We start from the raw sequence: 18,531 nt of genomic DNA on the forward strand, positions 1-18,531 counted from the left end.
ATTTCTGACTGGGTGTGTTATGCACACAAGTAACATTCTCACACTACCCAAACGCCCAAGAAGCAAAGATGATTAAAATTTCATAGCAAACTGTGAAGAGCATGCACAAATTCCTGCTTGTTTCTGAGAAGAAGAACTACCAAATATATCAGCAAACCCAAGGGCTGTGGCAGCAACCTGCAAATTTTAGGCCACTATTGTTTATCAGAGTATTAAGTGAAGAAAATGTGGGAGTTTTTCCCCCACCTGATCCCTGAAACTTTTAAAATACAACTTTTTCAGATAAAGGAACAAAGAGTTCAGTATCTACAACAATATCTTAAGAAAAAAAATGAAAAATAACAAAATTATTATAAATACTAACATTAACTAATATTAACATGAATATTAATAATAACAACAACTATGATATTAATGAATCACAGCCCTTAGACCATAGGTAGGAGAAACAGAAAAACCAAAGCAGGTTCCTTAAGAGGTGACCCAAAAGTTGAGCCTGAAAATATATACCTGTGGGTAATCTATTAACTTGAAAGCCTTGCAGATGGGCAATATCCCAGCAGGATCCAACTGGGATCTTCAATGCCTTTATAAAAGCCCAGTCTCCTGCTGAATAACAGGATATATCAGGACAGAGGGTGCTTTAAAATAAATTAGAGTGACACAGGAGACACTGTGTTAAATGCAGGAGCAAGAGTCAACTATATTTATCTAGTTAAAAAACAGAACTGAACTACAGCATGAAAATGCTACAGAGAAGTTTTATTGCTGTGAAGTACCTTGGACACATAATGAAGACAGTAGAGCAGAGAAATACAATCTCTCTATCTCCCCAACAAAGCCCAGGCCGAAATGATGATCATCCATTCTCCTCATAACATGCCTTAAGAGGACTTTAAATGTCCCTTTGTTAAACCCAGTTTGGAAGCAGACTTTCCAATAAAATTTAACAACGCAGTCATAAAATTGCCTTTAATGACTTGGAAAAGCTTTTTAGAACATAAGTTACACCAAGGCCCACAATGTGCCTGGCCTGCACTCCTTAGTGCTCTTTTCTATCACACATTTTATTGCAAAAATTCTCAAATTTATTCTTAACTAATCAACTCAAATATTCATATACAGAGCACTTGATAAGAGCAAATGGCAACTTTACTGCTCTTGACACAAGTACCAATCTCATTCCCTTTGAATGCCCACTAAAATCAAAAGCTGTTGTGAAGTAACAAAAGCATTTCAAAGTAAAGCATTACTCAGTCCAAACATGGGCAGATAAAAACATCCACAAAGACAACAAAACCATCTGGCACATGCCCAAACATGTATTTCTTTCACTCATTTTCAAATGCCACTGTCACCAAGTCCTGTGTAACAAAATGCTGTCCCTTCAGTCCTTGGTCAGCTGCAGGGATTTCACTGGGAATAAACAACTCAGTGTCGTCAGCTGGAAATCAGAACCCCTCACTGTTCTTTCCCTTTCCTTCATAAAACATTCACAGCTCTTCACTTAACCATGGACTGAAAGCAAAAGCCCCCCACCAACACACACGTACCTCTGAGGGATGACACTTCCAGATTTTGAAAGCTATGTATTGAAGAGCAGATTGCCAGCCTTTCTTTGAGGCCTCTGGAGAAAGGGGGTGTCCAGCAGAACCCCCTTTCCCTCCCCATGAACCTGCTGTGTCTTTTGTACAGAGCAGCATGGGATACTTCACAGCTGACTAAAAATGGTGCTGCTTTAAATGTGCATCTTAAGTGAGTCCATCACAGGAAAGCTTTAATGGTAAAGCTCTGTTCCAATTGCAAGGATTTGTAAATGCATTTAAATTTTACTTAAAGCTGGTTTTGCTGAGTTATTTGGGATTCCCAGGTTCAACCACACAAATTTTAAATGCTTTAAAAAATAAGAAAAAAAAAAAGTAGTAGCAATGAATGTGTTTATTTTTGAAAATTGCTGAAGTATCCTATTTTCAAGCTTTCCTTCTTGAACAAAAAAGACTACAAGCTTACTTAGTCTGTAAATGAAAGCTAGGATTCTGGTGCATTCATTCCACTCCAGAGACTTGCAATACCCAAAGGAAACTCCAAGCGTATTTAATTTTGGCATTTTGCAGGTCTGATGTCACTGCCCTTGGAGCCTTCTTAATCCCTGCCCAGAGGATGAGTTTAAATGCTGACCGCTCTTCTTTGATTCGACTGCACGATGCTCAGCTGCTGTCAGTTCCACATTTCTATCAACATCTGAATTTTCCCATTCTCTCAGAATAATTCTCACAGCTTCACTTCAGAATAACCCTCAGCTTTGTTCACCAGTGACACAAGAAATCTGTATGTGTGCGCTCACAGCTCCTGGTGCAGAAGCACTTCAAACACAAAGCACAGATGTGCTGATGCCAGCTCAGTCTCAAACTCCAGAAATCCTCATTAAGGACAGAGAGCTAGGCACTACCAGCCCCTACCGCAGCCAGGGAGCATGTGATATCCAGCCTTGCTTACTCCTTAGGAGACTGCACTATATTCCTTAGCCAAAGGCAGGTCACAAGCACCGTCTGCAGCACTTGAGGACAGGACAGGCTCATGACATAACAGGATGTTACAATCTGCTATGCAACAGTTGGCTTTTGCTACTGTGTATACGTTTTTGCAAATTATTATAAATTGTAGCTACTTCTGTAGATAAAGCCCAAATTGCATTTGCTTTTTTGAACAGTATAATTAAAATTGTGCATAAATCAAGGCTACTACAGGATGTAAGAGTGCTTGCAGAAAATATATCATAACACCACATGAAAAATGTATAACCAAGATAGCACAGGCAGAGAACAAAATACCATAAAAATACTACTTTAGTGGCATCAGAAGACCACCCCGTACTGTCCCCCGATAGATCCTTGGAAACTGTAGTTGTGGACTTGTGGAATGCTGTGGCAACCTAAAGCATAGTTGCGGTAAAACAGCTCCAAAAAGGTGCAAAGTCACTTGAGAAAGTAATGCAACTGCAACAGTATGAAAGGACTACTTGCTAAAAAACTGGGCAAGCCTCTGGCTGCTGCCATGCACCCAGTGCTATTATTTTTGCTTTATTGATCTGTCTTTATTAAACGCTTCAAATTTTGAGGCATGGGCTTTGTTTCTCACAATGAGATGAATACTTGTATATGACAATCTAAAAAATACCAAGCAATTCACCTGAGACTTGGCCAAGATAGACACTCAGAAAGACACACTTGCTTTGAGAGTTTCTAAGCCACAAGAAGCAAAAATCCATTGTTAGGGACTTGAACAAATCTTAGCTCTGTCCAGATGCACCCCACAGACTTTGCCTATAATCCCAAGCAGCAGCAGCCCTGCCTACATGGATTCCTCCCAGCAAAGGATTTCATGCACATGATGAACCAACATTTGTCAAAGTCAGTCTCAGAGGATGAGATGAGATTGGCTCATCTCTTGAAATCCCTTCCAGACTTGCATTTTTTGACTCCCCTCACACAGCAAGTAGAAACACAAATGGTCAAGCCAGGCTGCAGCTGGACTAATGGCTAATTTCTGTTCTCCACAGTTACATCACTCCCAGTGACTCAACTTTCCTCCCAACTTGGCTTTTTCAAGCAGGCAGCCCTTTGGACCAGATTTTCCTACTTCAATCTGATCAACTTCAAAGTGCCTAGGTTACAAATAATTAAAATGTTTTAAAAGACAGTATGAATATTCTACTTGGATTAATTGCAAAGTGGGGGGCCCACAGGGGAAGGGTCATCTTATGTAACAGACCACAAGTGAGAATAGAGAATACAACTGTCAGCTTCCACTGGGTCCCCACAGGCCGTTTTTCCTCCACTGTGATGCCATTATACATCAGGCAGCCTCTGCTGAGAGCAAGCCTACATCTGGAATAAACTAAGAGTGCTGCAGATCAGAAAAGGAGCATGCTGCCAGTGCGACGTGGGGAAGCTCGCCTTCCGCCTGCTCCGAGTGCACACCATCAAACACTCCATTTCATAAGCACATCATTAATAAAACAAAAAGGAATGTTTTTCCTCCGAGAGTTGAGGAAAATAAATAAATAAATAAATGAGCAAAAAAATACTGGAGCCATTCTTTCCCCTGCTTCCCCTTCACTACCTAATTGCAGGGGATCTAAAAGGGGTTTGACTTATTTTGACTGTGCCATGTTCAAGAAGCTGCAAATCTGTATATACAAAAAAAAAAAATTGCTTTGAAATCTTTCATAAAAGACAAGCTTGGCAGGAGCAAGGTGTAAACAAATGGAAAACAGAAACACCGTAAGTAGTTAAAAAGCCAGACAGTAAAATGGAAAATGGAAAATAGTTGTCTATGAAAAAGCACTTTCTGTCACAGCAGCAATTCAGATGAAGTTGATGTAAATATGTAACAATTTTAGAACAAAAACAGAGATAAGCCCTGATAAGAATATCAATAACCATGCAAAGTCTGTATGCACACAGCGGCTGACTGACTTGGACCTGAATGCAGCCCACAGGATGCCTCCCTCCCTCTGAGATTCAACGTGGATTTTTACTGTCTGTCTGCAGGGACCAGTTCCCACTTACAAACTTCTCAGGGTCTCACATTAGGAGCAGCAGAAGCAAGCAGTGAGATCTTCCTCACCAGCCATGAAGCTGCTCTAGAAACACAACACTTAACAGAAAGTTAAGTTCCATGCATTATAAAAATTTACTTCAATAAGCTTCACAGCAGCTAGCAACCAGTATGCTGATCAGACAGAGCTGAAAATTAGCACAAAATGCCCTGAACAGAAACGCATGACATTAGACCTGTAGTGCAACAAACCCTGTCAACATCAACAGGGAGAACACTGGGATGGTCCTGGCACAAACCACTGCCCAGCATCCTTCACTGATGTGAGATCAATTAAAAGCACTCCTCCCAGGTTCCCACCCCACCTTGGATCACATCATGCCTCCTTCCCACTATTTCCCATTCCCCAGCAGGCAGGTGGAACAGACAGATCAGTAGCTGGGGAATTAACTTGCACCATCACATACCAGGTGAGCAGCTTGAACACATCAGTCTTAAGATACAATCAAAAGCCCATCACTCTTCACATCTCAGGTATTAATGTGAATGACTCAGCACCAGAAAATCATGCCAAAATCTGACTTTTGCAGATTCATAACAAAGCAATTATTTCATTAGTGGATAATGAGTGTATTTTTTATCTGATCTTAGCCAAGTGATTTTTAAGGCTGATCTGAAAGCAGGACTCCTGCTTTCATCTACTATCCTGGGTTTTGTTTTCATTGTTGCACAAGCAAGCTCAACAACTCCAAGATAAATCAAAAGCATGTGAGGAAAATAAACTCAAATTTCTTTATCAATAAATTTTTCCAAGACAGGAGTTCTTTGTCCATCCTTGCTGCCTATGAAAGTTTCTTAATGCTGAACAACTGAAGCTTTTGGCTTCTGCCTCTGGATGATGTAAGCCATACAGTGTGTCTCCTACGCTACTTAAATGAAGGGGAAAATCCCCAAACCCAACAGGAATCACATAGTATTGATGATATAAATTCACCATGTCCTCAAAGTAGGAGCCAGAAACACAGACACAACTGTGATTGTGTTCAAGTGTTGGTTTCTGATCTCACAAGTCCCCTTGTTTGGACAAACCACCGCCAGACATTTGGCATCTTTTCACTAAAATGTGAGTACTTTCCCCATGAAAAGTGTCCTAGGGGATGAAGCCTGGGGAACAGTAAAAAGCAAATACACACCCTCCCCCAAACACAAACACATAATTAAAATACACAAAACAGGCAGCACAGCAGAGCGGATGAAAATTCCACAACTTTAAGCAAGACTGTCGACCAGGGTTCCATCTACCGAGACAGACTGCTTGTTGACATCATTTCCTTGGCAAGGGCTTTAAACATTTTATCAGCCAGTGCAAGCACCTGAACTATACCATCACCCCTCAAAAAACCTGCTGGAATCATTTGTCATCCTGAACCATCACCATCTGCATTGCACCGCTCTGAACTGTTCCACTCTTGCCATCAGCTGAATCATTATTGTGAGATCAGACAAAGGATTTTCTCCTCTGTCTCTGACCCTCAGGGGTTACTGCCTGGCAAAAGCCCCTGAGGAGGCTCGGGCTTTTATGGGCTACAGGTGTTTGCACTCTACTGAGTACTTTAGCCAGTCTCGTGTTCTTGGTGGGCTTTTGGGAATGGCTGGTTGCTTAGTCTGAAGTTTCTCAGAAAACACCCTTGCAGCCTGCAGCAGATTAAAGCCCAGCCTACAGTAGGTCACCACACACTGATGTCAGCTAAAGAGGGGTGTCTCACGGGGACTAGTATTACATCTGTCCACAGCAGGAATCTTTAGGGTTTGCTCAGGCTTTTAGCACTCTAACTCAAAAATTAAGGTGTATGTATCTTTTTAATTCCAACAAATGCCTGAAACATTACAGCACCTAAGCAGAAAACATACTCTATTTTTAGGCATGTCCACTTGTTTTAACTATTCGCACCTAATGATTAAAATATAAAATGGTATGAACTTGAATTTCAGCTAAAGCTAGTCATTTTGCATTTCATTTGCATTGTGGGTTTTCTGTATCTTTAATACGGCACACAAAATATTAAGAGAAAAGGCCCGAACACTCACTTTCTGTGTAGGTGGAAAATGCTTTCATAGGAGTGCTTTCACCTGCGGCTTATGATAGCTGAGTATGGCTGAGGCCTCCTGCAACAGAGCCTCGAACATTCCCACTCTGCCTTTGGGGACAGCTTATTTCCAAGAGTGAAGACCTTGTTTCAAGGTGACATAATAAAACCAACACATTGTAACTTGTCCATTACGGGACTACCTCTACATGCAAGCACCCTTGGAAAATCCAGTACAAAGACAAGATAAAAGGACAGGTTGCTATTCAAAATTTAAGTCTACAGCACCACAACTGCAGCCATCACTTAAATCACAGCAAAAGCAAGCAGAATCTTAAGTCATTTGAAAAAATTTGGCAGCAAGTGACTTAACCCCAGAAAATTGTGATGCTTGTTGTTTTATGGCAAGGTGGAACAGTGGAGCAGTGAAAAATATTAACTGTAATTTTACTGCTAGTTACATCAAAGCACTTCCTAAAACCCCAAGCAAATATAAGGCCAAGTTTTGTCAGTACTGTACAGCTGCAATTAAAAGATAGCCCTTGTCCCTAAGAGTTTACAACACAAAACAGGCAACAAAGAGGGAAGACATGTTTATCACAGTGCACATCAAAACTTCAAGACAGTAGATAGCCCCAGGATCCATGTTAATGAAAGTTGGAAGAAAACACAACAGATAAAAAGATGTTAAGAACTGAATCAGATTCCAAGGAAGGCCTTTACGTGACTAAAAGTATCTACATTAACACCTAAAACCAGTGTTATTTGTGTCTAAACTATGCATCACAAGAATCCCATAAAAGCCTTGATGAAACAGTAATTACTGCTTACGCTGCCAAAAAAAATTGATGTAAAGTGACTTAGCTTCAGTCGCTTCACTGGACTACCTTGCTCACAGCAAGTTATACATTTTGGTACAGCAAAAGGGTGAGAATTTTTTCCCCCCATCAAGTTTAACAAAATAGCAAAATTATTAAAGCCATTACATTATCTCAAGCCTCATGTTTTGATTCCGGTAACGCACTATTAGCTTCCTCTTCTGCTTGGCAAGATAAGGAACATTTTCCACTAACCAAAAGTCAAGGTAATGCTGGCATTTACCAACATTAATTGGCAAGTACTGCTGTAGAATGGCTGTCAGCCTTCCCTAACTGCAAAGTAAAATGCAATTCAAAAGCATTCATCCCTACCTGAGATGAGCCACGTCAGTAAGAAAGCAATAATGGGCCCGAGGAATGAAAAGAGCTGCTGATAAAATGTACCATGCAGTACAAAAGCAAGTCCTGGCTGGTTCTCTACATACAGACATGTCTGTGGGCACCTGTGCACAGGCTCACACATCTGGAGAGGGTTGTGCTCCATGCAAGCTGGGCTCAGTTGGGCTGTAAGAACAAAGCTGGCTAGGCAGGAACACTGCTCCGGGGACTGAGGCCAGAGTAACGTGGTTAACAGCATGGAGACAAGAGCCTGAACCAGTGCTATAATCCAGACCTACCCAAAAACCTCTAGGGGGCAAGACATTAACATTCCCTTGCCTTCCCCTTTCTCTCCTTTCATTAATAGATGGTACACTGACTTCAGAAAAGCATCACACAGAGTTTGCAGGACCACCAGATGCTAATCTGTTTCCATCCTGGAAATGCATCCCACCACAACCCCACCCCACAGTGCCACCACCACCCAGGACACCCTGAACTCCTCCCATGCCATGTATCTTTGCCACTGGAGAGATACTGAAATGCACAGCCCCAGCCACTCTGAACTGCCTCCCTTACCTATTGAAGTGTTTTCACTCTACCTAATGTCCCTTACACAGTTTCCACCAGTCACTGATAAATATGGATCTGGATTTCAAGACCTTAATAATTTGGATGCTTATAAAGAAGTAAGAGAATTCAAGGCCATTCTCAGGATGTCTTCTTTTTGCTGGGTTTTTAAGGGCTTTCAGAGCATCCTGCTGAGGATGGAGGAAGCCAAAGTGGTTAATCTGTTCTGGTATAACTCATCTTTGTCCAAGCTTCCTCTGGCTTCATCAGTGAAAGCCAAACCTGAAAGCCAAACTTCTCATCATGCCAGCAAAACCTGGATCAGTTTAAGGCCCCTCTGACAACCAGTCTCCAGGCTCTTACACTCCTAATCTGGTCTTTGCAAACCCCAGTCCTACTTCTGATCCCTGCCCATGCCAGCTGTATCTGGCCATCTCTGGGCACTCCTTAGGGGCTGAACAACAACCGAAAGCAGTCCACAGATCTTCCAAAAAGACCAGGACAGAGAAACTGAGAACAAAACGGAGGGATTCTCTCCTACCACTCAACACAGTTCAATCACAGGACTGATATATTGTGAGGAAAGCTCACCATTTCCTTTTCTTTATAATTTTTAGTGGACTCCAACAGCCCCTTCCCATACTTCTCTTCCTGTATAATTACCCTACAAAACTACACCCTGTTTCAGGCCACTGAATAGAAGAAGTAAACTTTGATATCTGTGTTTAAGCTCCCAATCTTCACAGGATATGATGGGTCATTACTCCAGCTCAGAGACTGCCTAATCTTAAATCACTGCCCGTGACTCCCACCCACTGCTGCCAGCCTGGGTCCTCTCCAAGGACAGGTCTGCTTTCCAGATCTTAGAGATCTTCCTGTCAAGGCAGAGACACAGCTTTGCTACTTTGAGTCCCCACATTTTTAAAAGTCATTTAAGTTCAGCCTAAAAATATTGCAGCATAATTTAACCACCTGTAAACATTAAATGCTGCCTGCTAATTGACAGGTACAATATTTACTGAGGGTTACATACCAGCAGACAGTCTAGCAGATTTGTTTATATACAGTGATAGCAATGCCAAGTGCAAGGAGAGACAGATCAAGATCTGAGACATGAAAGAAAGCCTGAAGAAGGGGACTGGCACATGCACACAAACCAGTAACACAGGAATCTCCTGGCAGGTTCACTCAACAAACAGCATTCATCTCGCCTGTCGTCTCATGATCCAGCATTGCTGTTATGAGCAGCATGCACAGAGAAAATGGGAGGGAAAATGGCAGAACAACCCCATGCTTGTATTAGAAGCACCCTGAAAGCAAAAGGCACTGAAATGGCATATAGATGTCTCAAAAGTTCTCCCAGCATAACAGCCCTTAGGCACTGGCCATGAGCTGGCCACCTGGATCAGCACAGTAGTGGCTGAACACATGCAGATAACCCAACCTTTTCTCCCCTGTTTTGGTTACAACTTCTAACTAATTTCCCCCAGAGAGGAAAAAAAAAAAGGAATTTTCCTGGACTCCACATTTCAGTTTCAGTGAAGCTCCAATCTGCCTCTTGGGGTGGGAAAAGAGCAATGGAGAGGACCAGCAAGGTCCTCCCACATCCACGTCCATGCTGGTCCCTGAGCAGCTTTTCAAAGCCTCTCCTCCCATCTGCAGCCATCTAATCTACTGTAGGCAGGGTCTCCCCCTGAAAGCAAATATAGTGCTCCCCAAGGGCACAGGGCTGACAGCTCTGGATATTCAATTAGCCAACATGTGGAGGAGATGGTGAGCATGGGGCAGGCAGTAGGGATGGCGCTTTTTCCCCATGGAGAGAGTGCCCTGCCAATGCACCCTGCTTGGGAGGAGATAACTCATCCTGAGGCTATAGGAGGTTTGCTCACACTTTGAAGCCTGGAACGAGGCTGCAACTTCTGACAGGACATCCTGGATGCTGTTTTCAAAAGGCTCCTGACACAACTGGATCTCACATGCCTGTGTGCTGGGTCAGGCTTTGAAAACAGAGCTGGAAGTGAGATCTGAGGCTCACAAGTCTATTTATTCCTCCCCTTTTTTCTTTATTTTAACAGGAAACAAATAATTTTGAAAATTTTATTCACTGTCTGTATTCAATACTTAAGAAACTGAATTAAGCTACTCATTACTCTGATAGCAGCTACCCCACAGATGCTGTAAGTGATGGGCCTCTATAAGGCCCCCTGGTCATTAAAAAGCAAAGGATGAGCTAGGCGTGCTATTCAGGCTCCAGCTATTCAAATTTCTCCTCATTCAAATGTCAGGAAAATGTAATTAGTAGTGACACAGACGGAGGTCATATTTTTGAGCAAAATATTAGGGGGGAAGGAAATAAAAAAAAAAAAAAGAGAAGCAATTTTACTAAATGACACTATACCACAACTGAACAAATTACAGCTCTTGAATTTTTCCAGTGCCTCAGTATGTTTTTACATTTTACAAAGCCATCCTGTATGTGCTTTGAATTAAAGAATTATTTATTGCTCACATTTTGATACATATATGTTCTGAACTTAACAATTTACTCCTCACAACATAATGATTCAAAACATCAAGGTAGCACTAGCACGAGATGGCTCTGGATCAAAAGTTTCTTTCTTTTAACATATACATTTTTGGCTTTCCACTTCAAAAAAAAGTCTGATCAACTTCATTTACAACGTGTGTTTAGACATCTTCAGAACAGACTCAAGAAGCCTTTATATATACCAGTACTTTCAAAATATCAAATGATTAATTTATTTTTAAGCTTTTAATGTTTTCTTTCAGAATGACTACAGTTATGAGGTTTGCAAGAACACACACACAAACACCCTTCCCTTTCTGTTGCAGCATAAATTCCAACATGTCTCACTGATGCAATGAGCCAAGTTTTTGCAATTATGCTTTAAAAAACAGAGGTTTTCTTAATTGCTTTTAGCTCCTACAAAGTACTTTAAATTAAATTACTGTAACTTTACAACCATGATCACGACTACCCTGGAGTAGTGCTGAAGAGCACTAATTCAGAGGGCATGTTTAATCCCCTGCTTTTCTCAACAGAATTTAGTGATGAGATGTCCACTCACAGTGCTTTGTTACCAGCTTTGAAGTCTTAAAACCAAAACCAGCTGCTGCAGCCAGCCTCAAGCCCAACAAAGCAACCTTCATCTGTTTATACTATCAGTGCCTCTGGAAAGATTGGCAGACAGTGCTTCTGGTGATAGATGCATACTGAAACCTGATCAAGGCTTGGGTTATTTTCCTCCATCCAGCAATGCTGCAATTCCAGACAGGCAACAAACCCTAAGATCTCCATTAGGATGAAGAGAGAAGCAATGAAAGCCCCAATCCCACTGTCTTCCCAAACATTAATAAATTGTCTATCTCATCAACTCTAAGCAAAATCCACAATTACTTCCATGTGGTTCCCAGACACGGGCCAAAAAATTTTGTACTACAAACACATGCAATGTGGTCTGGTGCATCAAAACGGGAAGCTTCAATCCCAATGTTAACATGAATTGTAAGGTGACATCAAGTCCAGGCAGAGCTAAACATGAAGCTCCAATGGACAAAAATTACCATCTTTTACTGACACCTACTGCTTCACTGTCGTAGGGTCATCAGTTGTCTCAACAAAAAATCCTGAGGCCAACCCTGACAGGTTGAGAGATAGAAGGACCTACCCTACATTGGAGATGGAGTATGACAGAGGTTTCCACCAATTACTATTTAACTCTCCAATCCTCCTGTCCCCTTTTTAGACGCCGGGTGCCCACATCTAAAGATGATAGCTCATCTTGTCACCTACAGGCTCAGCCCAAGGTCAGAGCATTGAAACCACAGAACTGCTTGAGAAATCAACCTAATTTTCTTGCACACCTGCTGCTTTCTTCTCTAGAAGAATCAAATCAAACATACCTGGGCAGCATGGTCCCCAATGTCTGGCATGCCATCATCCGATAGCTGGCCCCGGTATGGTGCCCCGGTGCCCTGGTGCTGCTCTTCCCCATTGCTCTCTGCTTCAGAGGTCTCTGGCTGAGCAACCTCCACCTCCATTGGGGTGCAGTGCCCGTTCCCGTGTTCCACGCCCAGCTTGTCCTTGCTGTCCTTGCCACCCGGTGTCCTGGTAATGACCCCAAACTTCCTGGTCCTTTTCCCATTTTGAGCAGCTCTGTCTCCAGGCTCAGGGCTGGGCTTGGCTTTGGGGTCGCAGCTGTTGCTGTTGTTGCCGTTGGAGGGAGGCAGAGGCGCTTTGCGCTTGATGCGGCGCAACATGATCAGGTAGACAAAGCCCCCATTCCAGCACTGCTCGGCCAGGTAACTGCAAGGAAAGGGATGTGTGAGGATCACCAAGCACCAAGACCTGCAGTGCCCACATCCCACCCCAGCATCCAAACTCGCTGCGTCCCATGATGTTCAGGCACTGTCTCAGCCAGCTGATTACCTGGTATAAGGACATGTTAGGATAACTTGAGGAATTGGCAAATGCTCTTTCCTCAGTATCAGAAGAAAATACCAGGAATAATTAACAGCTCTATGAGCCACCCACACTGATCCCACCACAGCATAACATGACAGCTGATAAATGCCACAAGTTCACACACTCTGACCTCTGTATCTGCAGCGCAACAACACATTAAGTTGAAGTAAGGAAAGGAGAGCAGAGAATGTTTCCAGCAGAGTATTAAAATAAATAAATATTTTCTAAAACAAATTTAAAATCAGGCAGGATTCATTTGTGCAGAGGCCCTTAGAGCATCCGCATCTGAAATGAGCCTTCTTAGTGAAACTGATCTTCTGCTTCAGCATATGTACATGCTTTGAAGGCCACTGAGAAACTAAAAAAATAAACAGCCAGTAGGGTAAGCAGGCACAGCACCAATGGCTCCAGTACAGCAAAGCACAGCACTACAACTCATCCCAGATGCTTTATAGGGAAGTGGAAATCAGGTGGGTTTCCTTCATAGCAAGCATATTCCGAACTAAAAAGGGGCCAAGACATCTCAATCGTGCAAGGAGCAGCCCTCATGTTCTCTTACCAGAGTCCCCAGGTAAGCTCCTACCAAAGCATCACTTCCCCTCCCAAAGTCTCTGGACGTGCCTTGGAAGAATTAACATTTCTGCTTCAAACAAGCCCTCTGTGACCTTACAGAAACTGCACCCACTGATGCAAAAGGGGAATCTAACTTCATACTTCTTTTAGGAACGGAGATACCTCAACCCAAATTCTTGAAATATTTGGGTTCTGAGCCAAGGGTGTAACCAACTGAGAGTACAAACAAGCTGGAATTTGTATGTAGCAGGTTTGTATGTGCCCTTTCACACTCATTTAGGCCCCAAAACTATATTGCCTTTCTCACTAGTGAAGGTAGCATGAATTTCCCAGAGCATTAAATAACCCTCTCCTGCAGCTGCAATGAAATGAATTCACTAATACAGAGCAGTTGCTGAACCCACAGTTTTTAGAGGAGATGAGAAACTAGGTTTCTCGTCTCTGGAGTTGAACCACAGAACATAAGAGAAAATAGCACAGCACTTGTGTTTGAGAGCAGAGGAACCACTCAGCAGTCTGCTACCAAGTTTTTCCCCTCCCTGCTGCTTGTGGGCTAATTTTCCATTTCCCCTTCTTAAAAGTTGTTTGGATGTAAAATAAATCCTTCAAACTTAATCCTGCATAGAGGTGGCTTAATGGCAAAACAGGAAAAGCAGCTATGATAACCCCTGAAGCAAAGGAGTGAGGAAAACACTCTCAGCTACTCAAAATAAGCCAGACCAGCCCAGCAGTGGCTCGAAGTAACATGATGGGTGTGTATTCCTGTCAAGGGACAAGGGCTGGTATTTTCACTCCACTTCTTCGCAAAGCTTCAATGTCCCCCACAGACAACACTGGCATTCAAATCACTTATATTTAATTAGAAAGACTGATGTTCAAATAAATACCACAACTAAATAACCTTAAAAGCAGCCCTGGAGCCACAGACGGGAAGGACAAGTATGCTTGCTGTGCCAAAGTTCCCAATGAATATAAATTGAACTCCAACTCCCTGGACAGTCCTTTCACTTTTCACCAGGCAATCCTTTTTTCTTCCACTTCCCCAGAAATAAAGAATATTTAAATAAAGCCCTAAACCCATCTTTTTCAAATGGCTGAAAGCAGACAGCCAACAAGCCCTGCCAGTTGGGGAGTCTCTGCAGCAAAGGTCAACTGTCTGGGTGGCCACAAGGTGACACTTGGCTCTGGGAAACACATGAAGCTGGCAGGACCTGAAAAGTTAGTGTAGGAAAAAAATTCCTGAGCTAACATGGAAGTATTTTTGATTATCAAGTTAAAAGAAGAATTCTTTTAATCAACTGAAAAGGGGCAGTTCTGTTCCAGAAACAGTATGGGCTGCCTGTTTTTCACATTTATCTTTCAACTCAGATTTCAAGGCAGCCAGTAAAGTTGATTAAAATTCATGACTTTTGCTTGCAGCAATACCAGTGCACTCTGATCCATCACACATAAGCCTGATAGCACTGCTTCTCTGGGCACATAGAAACAGGAAAGCAGCTCCTTTTCCCATAGTCATGTGGCTTACATGGGTGCTACCCATCCTGTCTTTACACAGTGTCAGCTCTGCCTGATTTGTTTCTGTGCAGGTGCATGTATATGGGGCTTTTTGAAACACCAATCTCTGAACTAATTACTGATGTACTTTTTAATGTCAGCAACCAAGTGCATGCATATCAACTACTTGATTTAGGAAGTACAGGGAACAAGACGGGACTTTGCATATGTCCAAATAAAGTCATTCTAGAGAGCCAAAATAATTTACTATTTCACCTCCACTCATGGCCCATTTATTCTGTTCATAAAGTGTACAGCTGTAAGAAAAAAGGGAGGGTATTTTCCTATCCACTCTTTGTACACAATCATCCCTGCAGTGTGGAGCAGGGTTATAACAAGTGGTTATAGATGCAGCTGCACTGAAGTCAGCAGAGCAGTGTTGATTTACTCCATATGTTGAGATGGCCTGCATGTTCCAGGCATGCAGCCTGTAGTAACTCATGGACTTATGTCTTGAGTACTTCTCAGCAGTTCAAAGAACACAGTAAATTTCCAAAAAAATAGAAAAAATATGTTTTCTGGGTCAGTGAGCAGTTACCTTTGCATGGCAGCAAGTCACTGCATACACTGGATCATGTCAGGTATTTCCAGACAGGCTAAGCCCTGCTGGGACCAGGGATGCAGTAAGTGGTATCATTATCTCAAGAGTTTGTTTCAAACCAAAGACTAGGAAAACTAGCACTGATAGAACACTAAACTCATACCACAGGATAGGAGACAAGTTGAAAATAATATACTAAGAAATTGTGGTAAATTTATTGTATTGCCCTTCCAAGATAGGGATGATAACCAAGGAGGCTGATCCACCTGCAATTTCTGCTAAGTACATTGCAACTACTTAGCTGGGTTCCTTTTCCTTTACAATTTCTTTCCTGTTTAAGTAAAAAGGAAAACAAACAAACAAAAAACAACCAAAAAAAAACAACAACAACAAAAAACTGACCAGGAAAGCATAGTAGGCTTGCAACACTGTACAAAGAACAGGTAAGGTTGTATTAAATGAGTAAGAACCTTCATACTTTAAATTGTTTTCTATCAATCCAGGAGCATCCTATGCCAGAAGGGAGTAGTGGCATAAACTCAATACAATGTAATTATGCAATCTCTGGACAGCAGAAAACTGCAAAAATATAGAATGGACCTCAAATCCCCCTTCTCAAGGGGTTTAAAGTGTGCAATGCAGAAAAGCCTTTTTTTTAAGATTTAGTCCCTGTAGAGCACTTGCAGAGATTTTAGCAATCAATACACCAACAGTGTCTCAGGCAGGGCAGGATCAGAGCTGATGAGCATATGCAGCAGCTCTCAGCACAGATGTGGGGAATCAGCAGCAACCTCCCAATTGTCACTCAGTTTGAACACAGACCTCAGCTCAGATGGAGAAGGTGTGTGGACAAAAAAAATCCCTATTTCAGCTTGATTTATCTAAATTTATTGGAAAATGAGACTCTCTGTTTCTCACTTTGGTGTACAGAGGATGGAATAGGTTTTGGTGAAAGCTTTGGATCTCATACTCCAGCCAAGAAACGTTGAGCCGATACTCCAGCTGCCACCAAATCACAATGCATAACAAATCCTATTATCACTGATTTTAAGAATGCAAGACATTTTACTAGCTGATCATACATCTGTCAGTATCAGTTACCAAACAAAAACATTTCACCAGCAGAACACCCATCCACACTTTCTGTATTTTCCAGTCTTTGCAAGGTAGTGTCAAATCTCCCTGGCACAGCTGGGAGTCCCCTCAGACACTGCAGCATCATCTCCACAGACAGGATCTATAAAGAAAGAATCACTGAAATACTCACTTGGAAATGTTTCCCACTGGCTTGCTCAGAAGGAAGGACCACCCAGCTGCTCCTGCTTCTTTGATCTCACCCTGGCACCAGTGCTGGTAAAACCCCAACCCATATAAAATGTAACCCTTAAGCAGTGGGGAAGACTTGTTCTTCTCTGTAGTAGAGAAACCATGATAATGTTAATAATCCTTAAAACCAGAGGAAAATTGTTTTACACTTGAAACAGAGCTGGAAAGTTACTTCTCACAGAGCTCAACCACAGGCTGGAAAATGCAACTGTAGCTGGCATCAAGGGACATTTAATACCCTTTTTGTATCAGAGCAATAAAGACAGAGACACACGTTCACTTCCCTAGGAGACTATTTTGAGTTATTCAGCCAAATCCCATTTCTCCCCTACACAGCTGAACTGACTGCTGTGATCATTAAACCTGATAAACTCATTGAGTTTATTCCAACCTCCCTGGCACACATGTGAAGTGTCAAACTCAGAAATAGTGTCTTAGACTAAGACAGTAATTTTGTCCTTTTTTATATACACACACACACATATATATCTTTGAGTGTATGCATGTATAAATATAAAGGTTTTCTGACTTGACAAGAGCATGCTGTGACAACCTCTCTGTCACATCCTATCTCACTTTAACAAATACAGACAGTCACACTGAGCCATGGAAAAACCAACGCAGATCCAGCAGCCATAAGAAAGCATCTGGATCTACTTTAGGGCCAGAAATATTGAAGTATGTTTATTTTACACTAATAATACTATTTAGCATTTTTCCAGAAACCTTCATCCTGACAGATCAGAAAGTGCTTTGGAAATTATACGCACAGAGCATCACTGACATCTTGCCAGTGAGCCCATCATGCAGCTCACCAAGACAGAAACTGAGGCAGAAACTGAGCAAAAATCTCAGTTGAGACAACCACTTTTAGAGCCCCTGCCTAGCCCTCCTGGGACCTATAATGTCCTTTGCAGGACAGACAGACTACTAATTCTTATCCTCTTCTCTAAAGGACTTTGGCAGTGTAAAATGCCTTGAAACTCAGTATTATTCAGTCTGGAAAGATGAAGGGCAGTGCAGATACTCACAGAACTGAAACCTCCAGCCCCAAGAGGGATTTTAAAAGCCAAACTTAACATTTCTCTATGGCATCTGCAAAGGAGCTAACTTGCTTTTCAGGTAAGGCAAATTAATGACTAACAGATAATGACTGATGTTCCTGTTGAAACCCTCACCTCACCGCTGTCACTGTGCAATAACATCTATCCCACTAAGGACTGGTTTTGGCAAACACCAATGGGAATTTTCCACAAATTGCCATGTCTTCAGCCAGGAGTCAGGCCTGCCTTAATGTCTGCAGTCAAAAAGACCAGGGCAAACCTTGCTGCATCCAAGCCTGCAAGAGGTTCCATCACCTGAGAGTTGCAAGGATACCTGATGACCAGCCCTCTCATCCACCTCCTTGGAGGATTAAGCTCTCCAGCCATAATTTATCTCAGCAGAAAGCAATGGTGTTGGTAAACCTGGCTACTACTTCAACACAGTCTTAGGCACAGAACTGAAGCACACAAGGAAATGAGCTTGATCCAACATCGCATCACCAACAAGCCCTTTCCTGCCCCAGGCTCTGCAAGCAATGGAACAACAAGTGACACAATGTTCCCTGCCTCCCTTAATAAATTTGAGGAAAGGCAG

General features: G+C 42.3%; 1 protein-coding gene across 9 annotated transcripts in view; it reads right to left on the reverse strand.

Annotated features, from left to right (window-relative positions):
• The window catches only part of PDZD2 (PDZ domain containing 2), a 201,078-nt gene that overhangs the window by 55,895 nt on the left and 126,652 nt on the right, over positions 1-18,531 (reverse strand). For 6 of the 9 annotated variants that reach the window (XM_085567090.1, XM_085567089.1, XM_085567091.1 and 3 more), the window contains one exon: positions 12,338-12,740. In XM_085567090.1, coding sequence (XP_085423216.1) covers positions 12,338-12,740 — 403 coding nt within the window. The other 3 variants (XM_085567096.1, XM_085567094.1, XM_085567095.1) reach the window with 2 other exon arrangements.

This window comes from Lonchura striata, chromosome Z (genome assembly GCF_050655825.1).
Source record: "Lonchura striata isolate lonStrDom1 chromosome Z, ASM5065582v1, whole genome shotgun sequence".
In the NCBI taxonomy this organism is placed as follows: domain Eukaryota; kingdom Metazoa; phylum Chordata; class Aves; order Passeriformes; family Estrildidae; genus Lonchura; species Lonchura striata.